The sequence below is a fragment of the Pleurodeles waltl genome, chromosome 10 (genome assembly GCF_031143425.1).
Source record: "Pleurodeles waltl isolate 20211129_DDA chromosome 10, aPleWal1.hap1.20221129, whole genome shotgun sequence".
NCBI lineage: Eukaryota > Metazoa > Chordata > Amphibia > Caudata > Salamandridae > Pleurodeles > Pleurodeles waltl.
Genome location: NC_090449.1, coordinates 149,777,200 through 149,796,998, shown reverse-complemented (window position 1 = coordinate 149,796,998; position 19,799 = coordinate 149,777,200). Strand labels below are relative to the sequence as shown.

The window sequence follows — 19,799 nt, the reverse complement described above, 5'->3', positions numbered from 1 at the left end:
CCATTTTACACTGCACTTAAGTAACTTATAAGTCACCTATATGTCTAACCTTTACCTGGTAAAGTTTAGGTGCAAAGTTACTTAGTGTGAGGGCACCCTGGCACTAGCCAAGGTGCCCCCACATTGTTCAGAGCCAATTCACTGAACTTTGTGAGTACGGGGACACCATTACACGCGTGCACTACATATAGGTCACTACCTATATGTAGCTTCACCATGGTAACTCCGAATATGGCCATGTAACATGTCTATGATCATGGAATTGCCCCCTCTATGCCCCCTCTATGCATTGTTGGTACAATTCCATAATCCCAGTGGTCTGTAGCACAGACCCTGGTACTGCCAGACTGCCCTTCCTGGGGTTTCTCTGCAGCTGCTGCTGCTGCCAACCCCTCAGACAGGCATCTGCCCTCCTGGGGTCCAGCCAGGCCTGGCCCAGGATGGCAGAACAAAGAACTTCCTCTGAGAGAGGGTGTGACACCCTCTCCCTTTGGAAAATGGTGTGAAGGCAGGAGAGGAGTAGCCTCCCCCAGCCTCTGGAAATGCTTTGTTGGGCACAGAGGTGCCCAATTCTGCATAAGCCAGTCTACACCGGTTCAGGGACCCCTTAGCCCCTGCTCTGGCGCGAAACTGGACAAAGGAAAGGGGAGTGACCACTCCCCTGACCTGCACCTCCCCTGGGAGGTGTCCAGAGCTCCTCCAGTGTGCTCCAGACCTCTGCCATCTTGGAAACAGAGGTGCTGCTGGCACACTGGACTGCTCTGAGTGGCCAGTGCCACCAGGTGACGTCAGAGACTCCTTGTGATAGGCTCCTTCAGGTGTTAGTAGCCTTTCCTCTCTCCTAGGTAGCCAAACCCTCTTTTCTGGCTATTTAGGGTCTCTGTCTCTGGGGAAACTTTAGATAACGAATGCATGAGCTCAGCCGAGTTCCTCTGCATCTCCCTCTTCACCTTCTGATAAGGAATCGACCGCTGACCGCGCTGGAAGCCTGCAAACCTGCAACATAGTAGCAAAGACGACTACTGCAACTCTGTAACGCTGATCCTGCCGCCTTCTCGACTGTTTTCCTGCTTGTGCATGCTGTGGGGGTAGTCTGCCTCCTCTCTGCACCAGAAGCTCCGAAGAAATCTCCCGTGGGTCGACGGAATCTTCCCCCTGCAACCGCAGGCACCAAAAAGCTGCATCTCCGGTCCCTTGGGTCTCCTCTCAGCACGACGAACGAGGTCCCTCGAATCCAGCGACACCGTCCAAGTGACCCCCACAGTCCAGTGACTCTTCAGCCCAAGTTTGGTGGAGGTAAGTCCTTGCCTCACCTCGCTGGGCTGCATTGCTGGGAACCGCGACTTTGCAAGCTTCTCCGGCCCCTGTGCACTTCCGGCGGAAATCCTTCGTGCACAGCCAAGCCTGGGTCCACGGCACTCTAACCTGCATTGCACGACTTTCTAAGTTGGTCTCCGGCGACGTGGGACTCCTTTGTGCAACTTCGGCGAGCACCGTTTCACGCATCCTCGTAGTGCCTGTTTCTGGCACTTCTCCGGGTGCTACCTGCTTCAGTGAGGGCTCCTTGTCTTGCTCGACGTCCCCTCTCTCTGCAGGTCCAATTTGCGACCTCCTGGTCCCTCCTGGGCCCCAGCAGCGTCCAAAAACGCCAAACGCACGATTTGCGTGTAGCAAGGCTTGTTGGCGTCCATCCGGCGGGAAAACACTTCTGCACGACTCTCCAAGGCGTGGGGGATCCATCCTCCAAAGGGGAAGTCTCTAGCCCTTGTCGTTCCTGCAGTATTCACAGTTCTTCAGCCTAGTAAGAGCTTCTTTGCACCAACCGCTGGCATTTCTTGGGCATCTGCCCATCTCCGAGCTGCTTGTGACTTTTGGACTTGGTCCCCTTGTTCCACAGGTACCTTCAGACAGGAATCCATCGTTGTTGCATTGCTGATTTGTGTTTTCCTTGCATTCTCCCTCTAACACGACTATTTTGTCCTTAGGGGAACTTTGGTGCACTTTGCACTCACTTTTCAGGGTCTTGGGGAGGGTTATTTTTCTAACTCTCACTATTTTCTAATAGTCCCAGCGACCCTCTACAAGGTCACATAGGTTTGGGGTCCATTCGTGGTTCACATTCCACTTTTGGAGTATATGGTTTGTGTTGCCCCTATCCCTATGTTTCCCCATTGCATTCTATTGTAATTATACATTGTTTGCACTGTTTTCTAAGACTATACTGCATATTTTTGCTATTGTGTATATATATCTTGTGTATATTTCCTATCCTCTTACTGAGGGTACACTCTAAGATACTTTGGCATATTGTCATAAAAATAAAGTACCTTTATTTTTAGTATAACTGTGTATTGTGTTTTCTTATGATATTGTGCATATGACACTAAGTGGTACTGTAGTAGCTTCACACGTCTCCTAGTTCAGCCTGAGCTGCTTTGCTAAGCTACCATTATCTATCAGCCTAAGCTGCTAGACACCCTATACACTAATAAGGGATAACTGGGCCTGGTGCAAGGTGCAAGTACCCCTTGGTACTCACTACAAGCCAGTCCAGCCTCCTACATTGGTTGTGCAGTGGTGGGATAAGTGCTTTGAGACTACTTACCACTCTTGTCATTGTACTTTTCATAAGAGAAAAATATACAAAACAAGGTCAGTGTATATACACATAGCCAAAAAGTTTAGCATTTCCTCTTTTCACTCTTTTCTAAGTGCTGAAAAGTACTTCTAAACTTTCAAAAAGTTCTTAAAAGTTTAAAAAGTTTTTTTCTGTCTTTCCAAAAAGTTCTGAAAACTTTTTTCTCTTTGTCTATCACTTTAACTCTCTCTAAAAAATGTCTGGCACAGGCCAAAAAGTTGAACTGTCCAAACTTGCATATGATCACCTTAGCTGGAAAGGAGCAAGGAGTCTCTGCATAGAGAGAGGTTTGAGTGTAGGGAAGAATCCTTCTTTAGAACTGTTAATTAATATGCTTAGAGTACAGGATAAGGCCATAAGTGCCCAATCTGTAGAAAAAGTAGCTAATGGTTCTCAATCTGATCCAGGGACTCCCCCAGGAAAAGGTTCAGGAAAGAAACTTCTCAGCCTGCCCATTACTAGACAGTCTAGCATAGTTGGTACAGAGGTTGAATCACATCATACTGATGATGTGCTCTCACATTATACTGGTAGCCAAGCTGTTAGGGTGCCCTCTGTAAGGGACAGGTCTCCTTCTGTTCATTCCCATCATACCTCTGTATCTAGAAATGTCCCTCCCACCCACCCTGATGACAGATTGTTGGAAAGGGAGCTCAATAGATTGAGAGTGGAGCAAACCAGACTGAAGCTCAAGAAGCAACAGCTGGATTTGGATAGACAGTCTTTAGAAATAGAGAGGGAAAGACAGAAAATGGGTTTAGATACCCATGGTGGCAGCAGCAGTATTCCCCATAGTCATCCTGCAAAAGAGCATGATTCCAGGAATCTGCATAAGATAGTTCCCCCTTACAAGGAGGGGGATGACATTAACAAGTGGTTTGCTGCACTTGAGAGGGCCTGTGCTGTACAGGATGTCCCTCAAAGGCAGTGGGCTGCTATCCTATGGCTATCATTTACTGGAAAAGGTAGGGATAGGCTCCTTACTGTAAAAGAAAATGATGCTAACAATTTCCAAGTTCTTAAGAATGCACTCCTGGATGGTTATGGCTTAACCACTGAACAGTACAGGATCAAGTTCAGAGATACCAAAAAGGAGTCTTCACAAGACTGGGTTGATTTCATTGACCAGGCAGTGAAGGCCTTGGAGGGGTGGTTACATGGCAGTAAAGTTACTGATTATGACAGCCTGTATAACTTAATCCTGAGAGAGCATATTCTTAATAATTGTGTGTCTGATTTGTTGCACCAGTACTTGGTGGACTCTGATCTGACCTCTCCCCAAGAATTGGGAAAGAAGGCAGACAAATGGGTCAGAACAAGAGTGAACAGAAAAGTTCATACAGGGGGTGACAAAGATGGCAACAAAAAGAAGGATGGTAAGTCTTCTGACAAGGGTGGGGACAAATCTAAAAATGAGTCTTCATCAGGCCCACAAAAACACTCTGGTGGGGGTGGTGGGCCCAAACCCTCCTCTAATCAGAACAAGGAAAAGAAACCATGGTGCTATTTATGTAAGATAAAAGGCCATTGGACAACAGATCCCAGTTGTCCAAAGAAAGGCACCACAGCTCCTACCACTACAACCCCTACTGCTACACCTAGTGTCCCTACTAATAGCAGTGGTGGTGGGAGCAAACCTACTAATAGCCAATCCAAGGGAGTAGCTGGGCTCACTTTTGGTAATTTAGTTGGGGTTGGTCTGATTAGGGAGACCACAGAGGCTACTTTAGTCTCTGAAGGGGCTATTGACTTAGCCACTTTGGTTGCTTGCCCCCATAACTTGGAGAAGTACAAGCAACTAACCCTAATAAATGGTGTTGAGGTCCAGGCCTACAGGGACACAGGTGCCAGTGTCACAATGGTGATTGAGAAACTGGTGCACCCTGAACAACACATACTTGGACACCAGTACCAAGTAACCGATGCTCACAACATAACACAAAGCCACCCCATGGCTGTTGTAAATCTCAACTGGGGGGGGGGTATCTGGTCCAAAGAAAGTTGTGGTAGCTTCAGATTTACCTGTAGACTGTCTATTAGGGAACGATTTGGAGACATCAGCTTGGTCAGATGTGGAGTTGGAGGCCCATGCAGCAATGCTGGGCATCCCAGGGCATATTTTTGCTTTGACAAGGGCTCAGGCCAAAAAGCAAAAAGGACAGGGAAGCTTGGATCCTGGAACAATGGACCAAGTGCTCCCTAAAGCTAGGGCTAGTAGAAGCAAACCACTTCCTACTATCCCTCCCTCTACAGTGGATTCTAATTCTGAGGAAGAAGAATTCCCTCCCTGTGCAGAACCTACACCAGAGGAGCTGGAAGCAGACACTGCTGAGCTTTTGGGTGAAGGGGGGCCTGCCAGAGAGGAGCTGAGTGTGGCACAGCAAACCTGTCCCACATTAGAGGGTCTCAGACAGCAAGCTGTCAAACAGGCTAATGGGGATGTCAGTGACTCACACAGAGTTTACTGGGAGGACAACCTCTTGTACACTGAGCATAGGGATCCTAAACCTGGAGCTGCCAGGAGATTAGTGATTCCTCAGGAGTACAGAAAGTTCCTCCTAACACTGGCACATGACATTCCCTTAGCTGGGCACCTGGGTCAAATGAAAACTTGGGACAGATTGGTACCACTGTTTCATTGGCCTAGGATGTCTGAGGACACAAAAGAATTTTGTAAGTCCTGTGAAACCTGTCAAGCCAGTGGCAAGACAGGTGGCACTCCAAAGGCACCCCTTATCCCACTGCCTGTGGTTGGGGTTCCCTTTGAAAGGGTAGGGGTTGACATAGTTGGCCCCCTTGACCCTCCTACTGCTTCAGGCAATAGGTTTATCTTAGTGGTAGTGGACCATGCCACAAGGTATCCTGAAGCAATTCCTTTAAGGACCACTACAGCTCCTGCAGTGGCAAAGGCCCTCCTGGGAATATTTTCCAGGGTGGGCTTCCCAAAGGAAGTAGTATCAGACAGAGGAAGCAATTTCATGTCTGCATACTTAAAGGCCATGTGGAAGGAGTGTGGTGTAACTTACAAGTTCACAACACCCTATCATCCACAAACAAATGGACTGGTGGAGAGATTTAATAAAACTCTCAAAGGCATGATTATGGGACTCCCTGAAAAACTCTGCAGGAGATGGGATATCCTTCTACCATGCCTCCTTTTTGCCTACAGGGAGGTACCCCAGAAAGGAGTGGGCTTCAGCCCCTTTGAACTTCTTTTTGGACACCCTGTTAGGGGTCCACTCACACTTGTAAAGGAGGGTTGGGAACAACCTTTAAAAGCTCCTAAGCAGGATATTGTGGACTATGTACTTGGCCTCAGATCAAGGATGGCTGAGTACATGAAAAAGGCCAGTAAAAACCTTCAGGCCAGCCAAGAGCTCCAGAAGCAATGGCATGATCAGAAGGCTGTTTTGGTTCAGTACCAACCAGGGCAGAAAGTGTGGGTCTTGGAGCCTGTGGCCCCAAGAGCACTCCAAGATAAATGGAGTGGTCCACACACAATTGTTGAAAAGAAGGGTGAAGTCACCTACTTGGTTGACTTAGGCACTGCCAGGAGTCCCCTTAGGGTGCTCCATGTCAACCGCCTGAAACCCTACTATGACAGGGCTGATCTCACCCTGCTCATGGCAACAGATGAGGGACAGGAAGAAGACAGTGATCCTCTACCTGATCTCTTCTCTTCCACAGAACAAGATGCTCTTGTGGAAGGGGTAGTTTTGGCTGATTGTCTTACTGCTGAGCAGAAAGATAATTGCATAAATCTCCTAGGACAATTTTCAGAACTCTTCTCCATTGTGCCAGGCACCACTTCTTGGTGTGAGCACACTATAGATACTGGAGACAGTTTACCTGTCAAAAGTAAGATCTATAGGCAGCCTGACCATGTCAGGGACTGCATAAAGCAAGAAGTTCAGAAGATGTTGGAACTAGGAGTGGTTGAGCACTCTGACAGTCCATGGGCTTCTCCTGTGGTACTGGTACCAAAACCCAATTCTAAAGATGGAAAGAAGGAAATGAGGTTTTGTGTAGACTATAGAGGTCTCAACTTGGTAACCAAAACAGATGCTCACCCTATACCCAGGGCAGATGAGCTAATAGATACACTGGCATCTGCCAAGTATCTAAGCACTTTTGATTTGACTGCAGGGTATTGGCAGATCAAAATGTCAGAAGATGCTAAACCTAAGACTGCATTTTCTACCATTGGAGGACATTACCAGTTTACTGTAATGCCTTTTGGTTTGAAAAATGCACCTGCCACTTTTCAGAGGTTGGTGAACACAGTCCTGCAAGGGCTGGAAGCTTTCAGTGCAGCATATTTGGATGATATAGCTGTCTTTAGCTCCAGCTGGGATGATCACCTGGTCCACCTTTGGAAAGTTTTGGAGGCCCTGCAAAAGGCAGGCCTCACTATCAAGGCTTCAAAGTGCCAGATAGGGCAGGGTAAGGTGGTTTATCTGGGACACCTTGTTGGTGGGGAACAGATTGCACCACTTCAGGGGAAAATCCAAACTATTATTGATTGGATTCCCCCTACCACTCAGACTCAGGTGAGAGCCTTCCTAGGCCTCACTGGGTATTACAGGAGGTTCATTAAGAACTATGGCTCCATTGCAGCCCCTCTTAATGACCTCACATCCAAGAAAATGCCTAAAAAGGTATTATGGACAGCAAACTGTCAGAAAGCTTTTGAGGAGCTGAAGCAGGCCATGTGCTCTGCACCTGTCCTGAAAAGCCCTTGTTACTCTAAAAAATTCTATGTCCAAACTGATGCATCAGAATTAGGAGTAGGGGCAGTCCTATCACAACTTAATTCTGAGGGCCAGGATCAACCTGTTGCTTTTATTAGTAGAAGGTTGACCCCTAGAGAAAAGCGTTGGTCTGCCATTGAGAGGGAGGCCTTTGCTGTGGTCTGGGCTCTGAAGAAGTTGAGGCCATACCTGTTTGGCACTCACTTCATTGTTCAGACAGACCACAAACCTCTACTTTGGCTAAAACAAATGAAAGGTGAAAATCCTAAATTGTTGAGGTGGTCCATATCCCTACAGGGAATGGACTATACAGTGGAACATAGACCTGGGAGTAGCCACTCCAATGCAGATGGACTCTCCAGATATTTCCACTTAGACAATGAAGACTCATCAGGTAATGGCTAGTCTTATTGTCCTTCGTTTGGGGGGGGGTTGTGTAGGAAAGTACCATCTTGCCTGGCATGTTACCCCCATTTTTCACTGTATATATGTTGTTTTAGTTGTATGTGTCACTGGGACCCTGGTAACCCAGGGCCCCAGTGCTCATAAGTGTGCCTGTATGTGTTACCTGTGTAGTGACTAACTGTCTCACTGAGGCTCTGCTAATCAGAACCTCAGTGGTTATGCTCTCTCATTTCTTTCCAAATTGTCACTGACAGGCTAGTGACCATTTTTACCAATTTACATTGGCTTACTGGAACACCCTTATAATCCCCTAGTATATGGTACTGAGGTACCCAGGGTATTGGGGTTCCAGGAGATCCCTATGGGCTGCAGCATTTCTTTTGCCACCCATAGGGAGCTCTGACAATTCTTACACAGGCCTGCCACTGCAGCCTAAGTGAAATAACGTCCACGTTATTTCACAGCCATTTTACACTGCACTTAAGTAACTTATAAGTCACCTATATGTCTAACCTTTACCTGGTAAAGGTTAGGTGCAAAGTTACTTAGTGTGAGGGCACCCTGGCACTAGCCAAGGTGCCCCCACATTGTTCAGAGCCAATTCACTGAACTTTGTGAGTACGGGGACACCATTACACGCGTGCACTACATATAGGTCACTACCTATATGTAGCTTCACCATGGTAACTCCGAATATGGCCATGTAACATGTCTATGATCATGGAATTGCCCCCTCTATGCCATCCTGGCATTGTTGGTACAATTCCATAATCCCAGTGGTCTGTAGCACAGACCCTGGTACTGCCAGACTGCCCTTCCTGGGGTTTCTCTGCAGCTGCTGCTGCTGCCAACCCCTCAGACAGGCATCTGCCCTCCTGGGGTCCAGCCAGGCCTGGCCCAGGATGGCAGAACAAAGAACTTCCTCTGAGAGAGGGTGTGACACCCTCTCCCTTTGGAAAATGGTGTGAAGGCAGGAGAGGAGTAGCCTCCCCCAGCCTCTGGAAATGCTTTGTTGGGCACAGAGGTGCCCAATTCTGCATAAGCCAGTCTACACCGGTTCAGGGACCCCTTAGCCCCTGCTCTGGCGCGAAACTGGACAAAGGAAAGGGGAGTGACCACTCCCCTGACCTGCACCTCCCCTGGGAGGTGTCCAGAGCTCCTCCAGTGTGCTCCAGACCTCTGCCATCTTGGAAACAGAGGTGCTGCTGGCACACTGGACTGCTCTGAGTGGCCAGTGCCACCAGGTGACGTCAGAGACTCCTTGTGATAGGCTCCTTCAGGTGTTAGTAGCCTTTCCTCTCTCCTAGGTAGCCAAACCCTCTTTTCTGGCTATTTAGGGTCTCTGTCTCTGGGGAAACTTTAGATAACGAATGCATGAGCTCAGCCGAGTTCCTCTGCATCTCCCTCTTCACCTTCTGATAAGGAATCGACCGCTGACCGCGCTGGAAGCCTGCAAACCTGCAACATAGTAGCAAAGACGACTACTGCAACTCTGTAACGCTGATCCTGCCGCCTTCTCGACTGTTTTCCTGCTTGTGCATGCTGTGGGGGTAGTCTGCCTCCTCTCTGCACCAGAAGCTCCGAAGAAATCTCCCGTGGGTCGACGGAATCTTCCCCCTGCAACCGCAGGCACCAAAAAGCTGCATCTCCGGTCCCTTGGGTCTCCTCTCAGCACGACGAACGAGGTCCCTCGAATCCAGCGACACCGTCCAAGTGACCCCCACAGTCCAGTGACTCTTCAGCCCAAGTTTGGTGGAGGTAAGTCCTTGCCTCACCTCGCTGGGCTGCATTGCTGGGAACCGCGACTTTGCAAGCTTCTCCGGCCCCTGTGCACTTCCGGCGGAAATCCTTCGTGCACAGCCAAGCCTGGGTCCACGGCACTCTAACCTGCATTGCACGACTTTCTAAGTTGGTCTCCGGCGACGTGGGACTCCTTTGTGCAACTTCGGCGAGCACCGTTTCACGCATCCTCGTAGTGCCTGTTTCTGGCACTTCTCCGGGTGCTACCTGCTTCAGTGAGGGCTCCTTGTCTTGCTCGACGTCCCCTCTCTCTGCAGGTCCAATTTGCGACCTCCTGGTCCCTCCTGGGCCCCAGCAGCGTCCAAAAACGCCAAACGCACGATTTGCGTGTAGCAAGGCTTGTTGGCGTCCATCCGGCGGGAAAACACTTCTGCACGACTCTCCAAGGCGTGGGGGATCCATCCTCCAAAGGGGAAGTCTCTAGCCCTTGTCGTTCCTGCAGTATTCACAGTTCTTCAGCCTAGTAAGAGCTTCTTTGCACCAACCGCTGGCATTTCTTGGGCATCTGCCCATCTCCGAGCTGCTTGTGACTTTTGGACTTGGTCCCCTTGTTCCACAGGTACCTTCAGACAGGAATCCATCGTTGTTGCATTGCTGATTTGTGTTTTCCTTGCATTCTCCCTCTAACACGACTATTTTGTCCTTAGGGGAACTTTGGTGCACTTTGCACTCACTTTTCAGGGTCTTGGGGAGGGTTATTTTTCTAACTCTCACTATTTTCTAATAGTCCCAGCGACCCTCTACAAGGTCACATAGGTTTGGGGTCCATTCGTGGTTCACATTCCACTTTTGGAGTATATGGTTTGTGTTGCCCCTATCCCTATGTTTCCCCATTGCATCCTATTGTAATTATACATTGTTTGCACTGTTTTCTAAGACTATACTGCATATTTTTGCTATTGTGTATATATATCTTGTGTATATTTCCTATCCTCTTACTGAGGGTACACTCTAAGATACTTTGGCATATTGTCATAAAAATAAAGTACCTTTATTTTTAGTATAACTGTGTATTGTGTTTTCTTATGATATTGTGCATATGACACTAAGTGGTACTGTAGTAGCTTCACACGTCTCCTAGTTCAGCCTGAGCTGCTTTGCTAAGCTACCATTATCTATCAGCCTAAGCTGCTAGACACCCTATACACTAATAAGGGATAACTGGGCCTGGTGCAAGGTGCAAGTACCCCTTGGTACTCACTACAAGCCAGTCCAGCCTCCTACACATAGTTAAAGCTGAATCTCCTTTTCCCTAACCTTAGTCTGACAACACAGTCTCAGTGGAAAGAACTACCGATTGTGCAACATGAACATTTTATCTGAAGTGCCCATCTCTTCTATTACCTGGCATCCTTGAACTTGGTGAGAAGTGACAAGCCTTTTATGTTTTGTCCAAGACAGAGGTAGCACGTTCGTTTTTGGAAGAGGGAAGAAAAGCAGCAGTCTATGCTAACATGAAGGAGTGAGGTGTTCTTCCTTGCTGCAAGAGGGGGTAGATAGTGCTGACCAATTTCTTCCAGTGGCCAAAGTTTCTTTTGGGAGGTTCTTGGTGTCCAGGGTTGGCTATGAAATTATCTTTGAGGAAATGTGGGACTCTTTGTAAAGTGCCTCCTGTGCCCCGCCTTTAAGCTCTGTTCCATTTCCCTTCTTCCCCTTTTCATTTCCCCTACTTCCTAATGCACCCCTGCTCTATATCACGTATTTTCCCACTTAAATCATCTCCTCGTGTTCCATAGGAAGCTCTATACAGATAGGTTATTGTTTGCAGTTTGTTATTCTGATACAATGCTAGGCAGTTATCCTTTTTTTTTTAAAGACCAAATTTTAATTGTTGAGTTGGTTACGTGAATTTGCTAGAGATGCTTTTGAAAATGACTGGAAGTGTATTTAATGTATTTATTCCATTCAATTTCAGGATGTAGATAAAAATGATTGCAACCAAAATGGTTGGGGAATTCTGGGTTAGAATACATAGCTTGTTTGTGAATTGAAGGGCTAAATATATTATTTGAACCAAAACTGATTGTTTTGGATATTGTGTCAGGCAGCCATAAGCTTTGGTTTTAAGCTTTACTCCTAGTAGCATTTATGGAAGTGGAAAGCTGAATTCTGACTCCCAAAGTTACAGAAGAAGAATGGTATGGATTAATGTCTGAACCCGATGAAAGTGATACATCAGAATAAGGACTGCCCATGGAAATTCATCAGGTTGTGCAGATCGTGAGTGGAAGAGCTTTAATTGTCTGGGACAGGGGTGTTGAGGGAATGGTGAATGAGGTGGCTGCCATAAGATCTATTCTAGTGGGGATATGTGGGAAGAACATTTGCTGGTACAAAAGTTAATCTATTTGGTGGTTCGCACAACCTAAGTGGGTTTAATGGTCCATTTTCTAACATGCATGGTAGAGAAATGTACATTTCCGATGTGGCTCTCGGAAGTGTTATCTGTCTCTCTCTTTCTTTCTGTCCTCCACTGTTTAGTTGTGTAATACATTGTTTAATATCACGAAAATATAATAAAATAAAAAATATATAAAGTGAACACCAACAGTCTGACTATAGTTTTATATTTCACACACAAGAAGCTTAATGCCCCAAATCGTCCATCCACTCACATTATGTGCATATATTTCTGCTACAATAGTCTACCAGTTGGTAGAGCCACACATAGTTAGTCGCCATTCATGGAGGAACATTTCGGCATAATAAGAAAATGAGACATGAAGTGCCTTCCATTGGTGCACAACCCTCAATGTTTAGCTGGCTACACAATTGGTGTGCCTGGTTCTCTGAGGGCTTGCTTCACATCAGCAAATCTCTTTAACCTACTACAGAGATGGGCTAAAAACAGTATATACAAAGATTTACAACCCTGCGTGCAGTATTATTACTTTTTGTCCCTTTTTGCTAGCTTTTACATTTTGAAAAGGGACATTTTAGGAGTAAGTGAACCACATTTGTCGCACAATTTTATTTCACTGTTTTGAAAATAAAAGCAAAAGTTTTAAGTGTTTTATTTCTTCCATTTTTGAGAAACCAATCAGCAGATAGATATGGAATAAATAAATAAATATGAACAAATAAATAAATATTTGTTTAAAAAATAAATAAATAAATAGCTAAATATGGAACATCATATAGATGCATTTTACTTTTTTATACATAAAATAATGTCACCTTTAATGTGCACTATATTTTGTGGGACAAATGAGCAGGCCATTTCTGCTAATTGAATGTGAACCTAAGCCTTTTTCACATACATTGCAGCTATTTTGTCAACTCAGTCACTTGCCATTCAACATGCTTAGGCTGCATCTCAAGTCAGTAAGGAAGATAAAATTATTTTTTGATTTAAACTAAAGGATTGTGTGAATGTCATAGTAGATAGTGGTTTCTGCCTTCTTTGTGACCAAAAACGTTCTCAATTCTTTTCTACCTCAGGGCTGTCGATCACTGGCAATAGGACACCCTGGTTACATCAGCCATGATAAAGAGACCTCCATAAAATACGTCAGTCATCAGCAGCCGAACCATCCGCAGCTCTTCACCATTGTGCGGCAGGCCTGTGTCAGGAGCCTGAGTTGTGAGGTATGAAGCATTTTCTACCATAATGTATCATTTTAATTGTGAATATCTGTTCAATTGTGAATGCTAGTGGACAGTTGGCTAGTACACTATTCAATTATGTGCAGTTTCAATATGCTAAGCTTATCTTTGATTTATTCTGTTCTTGACAACCCTATGTTTTGTATAGTGCTCAATTATACTATTCAATAATGATTTCCTTTAATGAAAGAACAACGCTCTAGTTGTAACACCACCTATTTCGACACAGCACTTGCAAAATGGGATTCCATTCATTTTAGGTTTTAGCTCTTTCGTTTTACATGCTTTGGTGGAAGTGTTGAAAACACTTTAGGTCTCTCTCACCAGACAGCTTTTAGCTGTCAATAGGCAAAAGCCTATTTTGAAACATACCAAAAAAATGACCCATTACTTGTCATTTGTTGGCTTTATTGTCAATCTCATTTGCTTGCTTCTTATTCGATGACTTGCCTTCTGCTTTTGTTTGTACTACCATTGAGCATAGCCTCTTTGCGGTTCTTTTGAGTGGTTAGCTTATATTCTTCCACTGCTCAAATTTTGGAAACTACCTTTTTCTTTTTCATTAAGCATTCCATGAATGCTTGTCTTCTTGCTTTCTCACGTGCTGCATATACGTCAAATACCTGCCTCCGTTGCTTTCCCTTCTCCCTTACCACCTCATTTATTGACACCCTATCTCTTGCCATCCCTGAAGTAAATGTTTTATTTTTTTTGTTTGTTTACTTTTATTTGGAGGCCTAGAAGCTACTGGGCTGCTCTGCATTCTGAAAAGTGCATATGGGTACCTCAGTTACTCCACCCACTCCCCGTTGTTCTCACCCACACACATTTTTGTTCGGTCATCCCTTGAAGTCATTTTAATATTTTGTTTTCTATTATAATTTCTTTAATAATCTGCTGCCATTTGCTGCTTGACTACATCACTTTTTGAAAAGTGCTTTAGTGCAAATAAAACTACAGTTTTTAGGCCTCTGCCTTTTGAGACATGTTATATACTTTGTGGGCTTCAGGCCACCCATAGGCTTCCCATTTGCTGGCTCCATCGTTGCTCTCATAGTCTTTCTTTCCATTTGTCTTTGGCATGCATCCATCATGCCTCTTCCTGTGTTTAGCCCTCCTTGAGAGTATAGACCTGGTACTAATATCCATCCCCAGCTCCCATTTTAGGACCTGTTATCTGAAGTACTTACTTCTTTAATTTGGAATACTTGAAACGAACGCTTGTGGTTTACCGAGCTCTGCTGTAAACAGGTCTGTAAATCTTGTTCTTATCTTGTCACAAATGCTGCTGCTCCTGTGAGTCGATATGTGCGATACAATGCTGAGCTTGAGGGCACTTTGTGCACACCCTACTGCTCCGTCCATAGTCCTTAAAACACTTTTCCTCCACACCGTATTATTGTATTATTATGCTGTGGCTTTAACAGTTGCTATCCAACAGGCACGCACTGGTTTCGATCTCGGTTATAATACCCTTTACCATGTGATCTGGTAAGAGGCGAATGCTGAAAAGAAACTGAAACTTTGACACTTGCTCAAAAACAGCTCCAGTGGAACCATTTATCGAGATCAGTCTTGAGGCGGACTGATTTATAGAAGTCTGTATAATGTTCAGTGCACTTTATGCGACAACCGTTTAACTCACTAAGCCACCCTGCTGGCAGTATAACAGTAATGACCAGAACCCACAGATTACAGCTTTGTCCCTGGAATCTGGGATCACCGTTCTAGTCACGGTCTAAGGATGGTGAGTTTTCAGTCACTCCGAGCTCTGTTGTAAACAGGGCTGTAAATCTTGTCCTTATCTCAACACAAATGCTGCTGCTCCTGGGAGTTGATATGTGCGATACAATACTGAGGTCGGGGGGAATGTGCGCGTGCCCTACTGCTCTGCCCATAGCACTTAAATCGCTCTCCCCCTAAATGTTTCTTGTTTTATAGGGTGCTGTCTGAGTTCCATAAACAACTTTTTCTTACTGTGTCAGCATCCTATATAGACAACACGTTAGGGTTTTTTTCTATTTATTTTTTATTTAGGACAGTGCCCCCTTATATCAAATATATAAGCCCACTGACTTTCATCATATCACTTGTATAGTATAGTGCTACATGTTTGCGACTTTGTCCTGTATCTCTTTTGTCATGGTTAATAGAGTGTTTTGTTTGAGAGGAACACAAATGGACAGTTGATTTTTAAAACCTGCCCTCCTTGGTTGTCATCAGTGTGCAGTGTAATGTCGCCCTGACATATTGGTGGTTTGCATTGCATGTTCAGGAGAAGGCAACATGCATATAATTTTGAGTAAATGTCCGTTTGTCATCGCACGCAGTTTGTGCGTTGTGGCGTATGTTTGTTGTGAATATTTTTTAAGGGGTCTCTCTGCTGACTGCTGGGGAGGGTTGTTTCCAGCTGCCATTTGCACCCAGCACGGGCTGCCTCTCCATCAAGCCTGAAGTTATCACGTACTCCAGGCCCAAAGCCCCCTCCCCCTTTGAGCCAGGCCATTTGTTTTTTTAATTATTCAGAAGGACCTGCCATTTTTCACCCCGATTTCCAAGTTTACATTTCAATGATGAGATAACACAGATCCCTTTGTGTATGTGTATGCCCCCAGGGAGTCAAACTGCTTAAAAAAAAATAATAAAAAAAAGTTATGTATTTACTGTGTGCTTTTTGTGTTTGGGTGGGAAGGTGGTTGTAATTCTGTGACAGTAATTACATACCAAAAATCGTTTTTATTGCGGTGTGAACGCTGTTGTGTGCTATTCAAAATCTGCAGAAGCTGTTTGGTTTCAGATCCCAACCGCAATTTCTGTGGGCATTTATTTGTTTAGTGGCTTCTCAAACTTTGCTATACTTAATCATAGAATAGTTATGTTTGCATGTTCCTATGACGTAGGGTTGAGGGCACACCTACCAAGCGTCGTGGTTCAGTCCAAAGCTACAACATTCAAATAAATGCATTCTGGGAATCTTAGTCTTGGTGAGCTTCCGTCCATCAAATGAAACATTATGTCCTGCTAACTTGCAGTTATTCAGCAGTCATAAAAAAGTGCTGTTTCTGCCCAGCTCAGCAGTACTCACTCCAAACTTCTCAACAGAATAAAAGGTTATGTTCCACTAACTTATGGGGGAGCACAGATCTCCGCAGCAGTTACACAACCCACTAAACTACTAGGTGAGTTTTAGAAATGGGGTCTTTGGTTAGCAGTCAGGTTACCCCCTGTCCAAGCAAGGACCCTCTCTCTAGTCAGGGTAAGTCACACACAATCCAAATTATCCTGTGCCCACCCTCTGGTAGCTTGGCTCTGAGCAGTCAGGCTTAACTTGGAAGGCAATGTTTAAAGTATTTGTGCAATAAATCATGCAATAACCCAGTATAAACACCACAAAAATACACCATACAGGTTTAGAAAAATATAGAATATTTATCTGATTAAATGCAGGTCAAAACGATCAATATTTGATAAGTACACGTTGAAATATCACTATAGGAAATTATAAAAAGAGTCTTAAGTTCTTAAAAAGCAATAAGTGTCTCTTGCAAGCACAGAGTACCTGGTTAGCGTCTAAATTATCTGCAAGGGGCCGCAGAGGAGGAGATGCGTGAAAAACAGGGAGGTGTGCGTCGGCTTCTCCGGGTGCACACAGACAATGCCTCGATGTTTTTCCACGCAGTAAAGGCTTTGTGTCGATTTCCGGCGCAGGCTTGGATCCTCTTCGGGTTGCAGGGTATTTGGACGCCCCAGGGATGAGGCAGAGAAATCCTGGGCATGTAGGACTAAGTCACGAGAGCTGCGTCGATCTGGTGGGCGATGCAGGGAGATTTCTGTTGCACAGCAGGCGCTGCGTCGATTTCTCTTAGCAGGAAGTCTGGCGTTTCCCAGTCCGAAGGGTGGAAGGCTTACATTTAGTAAATGCCACTACTAAACATGGCTAAAAGACAATAACATTTACAACGCCAATAGCTCTGAGATTGCCTTGTGTGTTTTGCAAGTTTCAAATAATTACTTACATATCCACAGTGCTATCTGTCATAGGCTGTGACCTCGTAGCACTAAAAATACACATGCTGCTATGCAACATTGCTAAAAGACATTGACATTGCCAATACCTCAGGGATTGCTGAAACCTGTTTGGCTTTGCCAGTGCTTGTTTAATTTACTGCCCTAAATGGTGTCTGCATCTTAGATCGGCAAATTTAAAAAAACAGAAAAGAGAATTATGCCACATCATTTCATAGATAAATATATGTGGTGAGGTGCACACATATGGGCACCTACAAATGTCGCAGTCAGCAGCAGTGGCCTTGTCATCACACTTTTGTTTCCTGACAGTGCAGCATGGCATTAGCAAAAAAAGCATTACAAGCTAATAGGTCAACAAGTAGAGACCTTTCTGCATTGCCAATGTGTATTATGTATTGTGACGTTTCTCTTGCTGCATTAATCAAAACCCATATTATGTTCCTATGTACAATTGCATGAATAAGAGAAAGACTGTTGTGTTCAGCTTTAGTCTGGTGTTATTTTTGTGCTGTTTGCCTTGTTGTAATCACTTTCTCTTTTTCAAAGGTGTGTCCTGGACGAGAAGGACCAATCTTTTTTGGCGATGAGCAGCATGGGTTTGTCTTTAGTCACACCTTCTTTATTAAGGATAGCTTGGCCCGTGGCTTCCAGCGCTGGTACAGCATCATAGTCATCATGATGGACAGGATCTACCTCATTAATTCCTGGCCCTTCCTTCTGGCAAAGATCCGAGGCATTCTGGATGAGCTGCAGGGGAAAGCTCTGAAGGTTGGTGAACACTGGAATAGCCAGGAAGGGAAGAAGAATCAGCCGGACTCCAGGGCATTATCGTAGGTGGCATCAAACGGTCCCCATAGTGCACCAGTGATGTTATTAAGGTTTAGCGAGCATAGGAAAGGTTTTCATTGGTCCCATTCTTCATATTATGAGCATCCCTCTAATTTAGTGCCTCCACCTACTTATCTCACAACTCAAAATCCATACATCCCTCATTTTGCTTGAATTTCAAACCTTTCTTCTGACAACATCAGAGAACTTCTGTAAAAAAGATAGATTTTTCATGTGTTATGGCATGTGCGACCTGACACCACCAGTTGGAAATGCTTTCTCATAGTTTTCACATTTTAAAGATGGTAAATGCTTTTAATGAACATACACTGAAGTTTAAGACAGCTGGCAGCATTATAAGCATATATACGGTGCAACAAACTAGTAAATTGTACTTTTTAAGTTTCAATTGGTTTTAATTTAAACCTCCTTGCAGATTTAGTTCTATCCCCTAAGATTTCAGATAAAGGATTCCTCAGAGTATGATATCATGTGCTGACAAGGTAGCTTAGTACAATGATCAAAATGTGAGGCACTACCAATGCGAGTCAGAGCTCATGCTGTCATGTGTTGGAAAATGTCCAAGAATAAATATCCCAAAAAAATGAGAGACACACCAATTTAGTTTTTTTTTAAATCCCTCTGTGTATGAGAAGTCAAGGGAAAGTTTCTTTGCGGGTTCACTCAGCCTTTCATCCTTCTGAGGTCGATAAGTAGCATTGAGTTGGGTAACAATAATCATCTGTTATTCAGCACCAAGATACCCTTCTGGGTGAACGTACATTTTACAAATACACGTTATATTAATATAGCCTCTTTTTTCTTTTACTTAGGTTTTTGAAGCTGAGCAGTTTGGCTGTCCACAGCGGCCTCTGAGGATTAACACAGCTTTCACACCTTTTCTGCATCAGAGAAATGGAAATGCTGCAAGGTCGCTGACATCACTGACCAATGATGAGAACCTTTGGGCCTGCTTGCATACCTCATTTGCCTGGTAACTTTTGCCTCCAGCTTGTATCGAATCTTACCCTATACACATCCCACACTTTGGGATGATTTATTTAGTTAATTGTTTTATACAGGTCAAAATTTCTCTATCTTCGAGGAAATGACTAATGTACTTGTCATAATCTCTGTGCATGCCACTGTTGCCGTGATCTTTTCTCTTGAATACCGTAGTCATCATGAGTATCAGCATGAGGTGTTCATAAAACTAGCAATATTTAAAGTAAAAGGGAAAAATAACCTACAACGAAAAGTCAATAGATAAACATACTAGATAAAATACATAATTATTATAAACAATACTTATAGAATATATTTTACTCCCAAACAAATATAAAAGTATATTCTAGTGCATAAATTGGATACTGAATGACTTATCAAGGACCAACATTCCCTTATTATGTTATCCCACTATCTCATTCAGTTGCCCACAAACAGAACAGTTACTAAAAGCTCAGTGATAAATTAGCTTATCAACAGTAACCTTCACTTACGTGACTGTGCTCTAAATACAAATTTTCCTTACAAAACTGCATAATAAAATTTTCAGTTTAAAAAAAATAAATATATATGGCATCATTCCTTGATCTCATCTTAAAACCTTTTAGCACAGGTTACTTTATTACTGTAACATAACAGTGAGATTGTGCATCTCATTCTCACATTGACCCAAATTACATAACTAACAGTGGCGGCTGCCACAGATATCAAGGGGTGGACTGGGGGTGCGGGGGAGG

The 19,799-nt window shown here is 44.5% G+C and overlaps 1 protein-coding gene across 2 annotated transcripts in view; it reads left to right on the top strand.

Moving 5' to 3' along the window:
- Positions 1-19,799, top strand: part of FLCN (folliculin) — a 168,066-nt gene that overhangs the window by 26,132 nt on the left and 122,135 nt on the right. For both annotated transcript variants that reach the window (XM_069210059.1, XM_069210060.1), the window contains exons 3-5: positions 13,036-13,182; positions 17,776-17,997; positions 18,891-19,051. In XM_069210059.1, the coding sequence (XP_069066160.1) occupies positions 13,036-13,182; positions 17,776-17,997; positions 18,891-19,051 (530 nt within the window). The remainder of the gene's footprint in view (positions 1-13,035; positions 13,183-17,775; positions 17,998-18,890; positions 19,052-19,799) is intronic.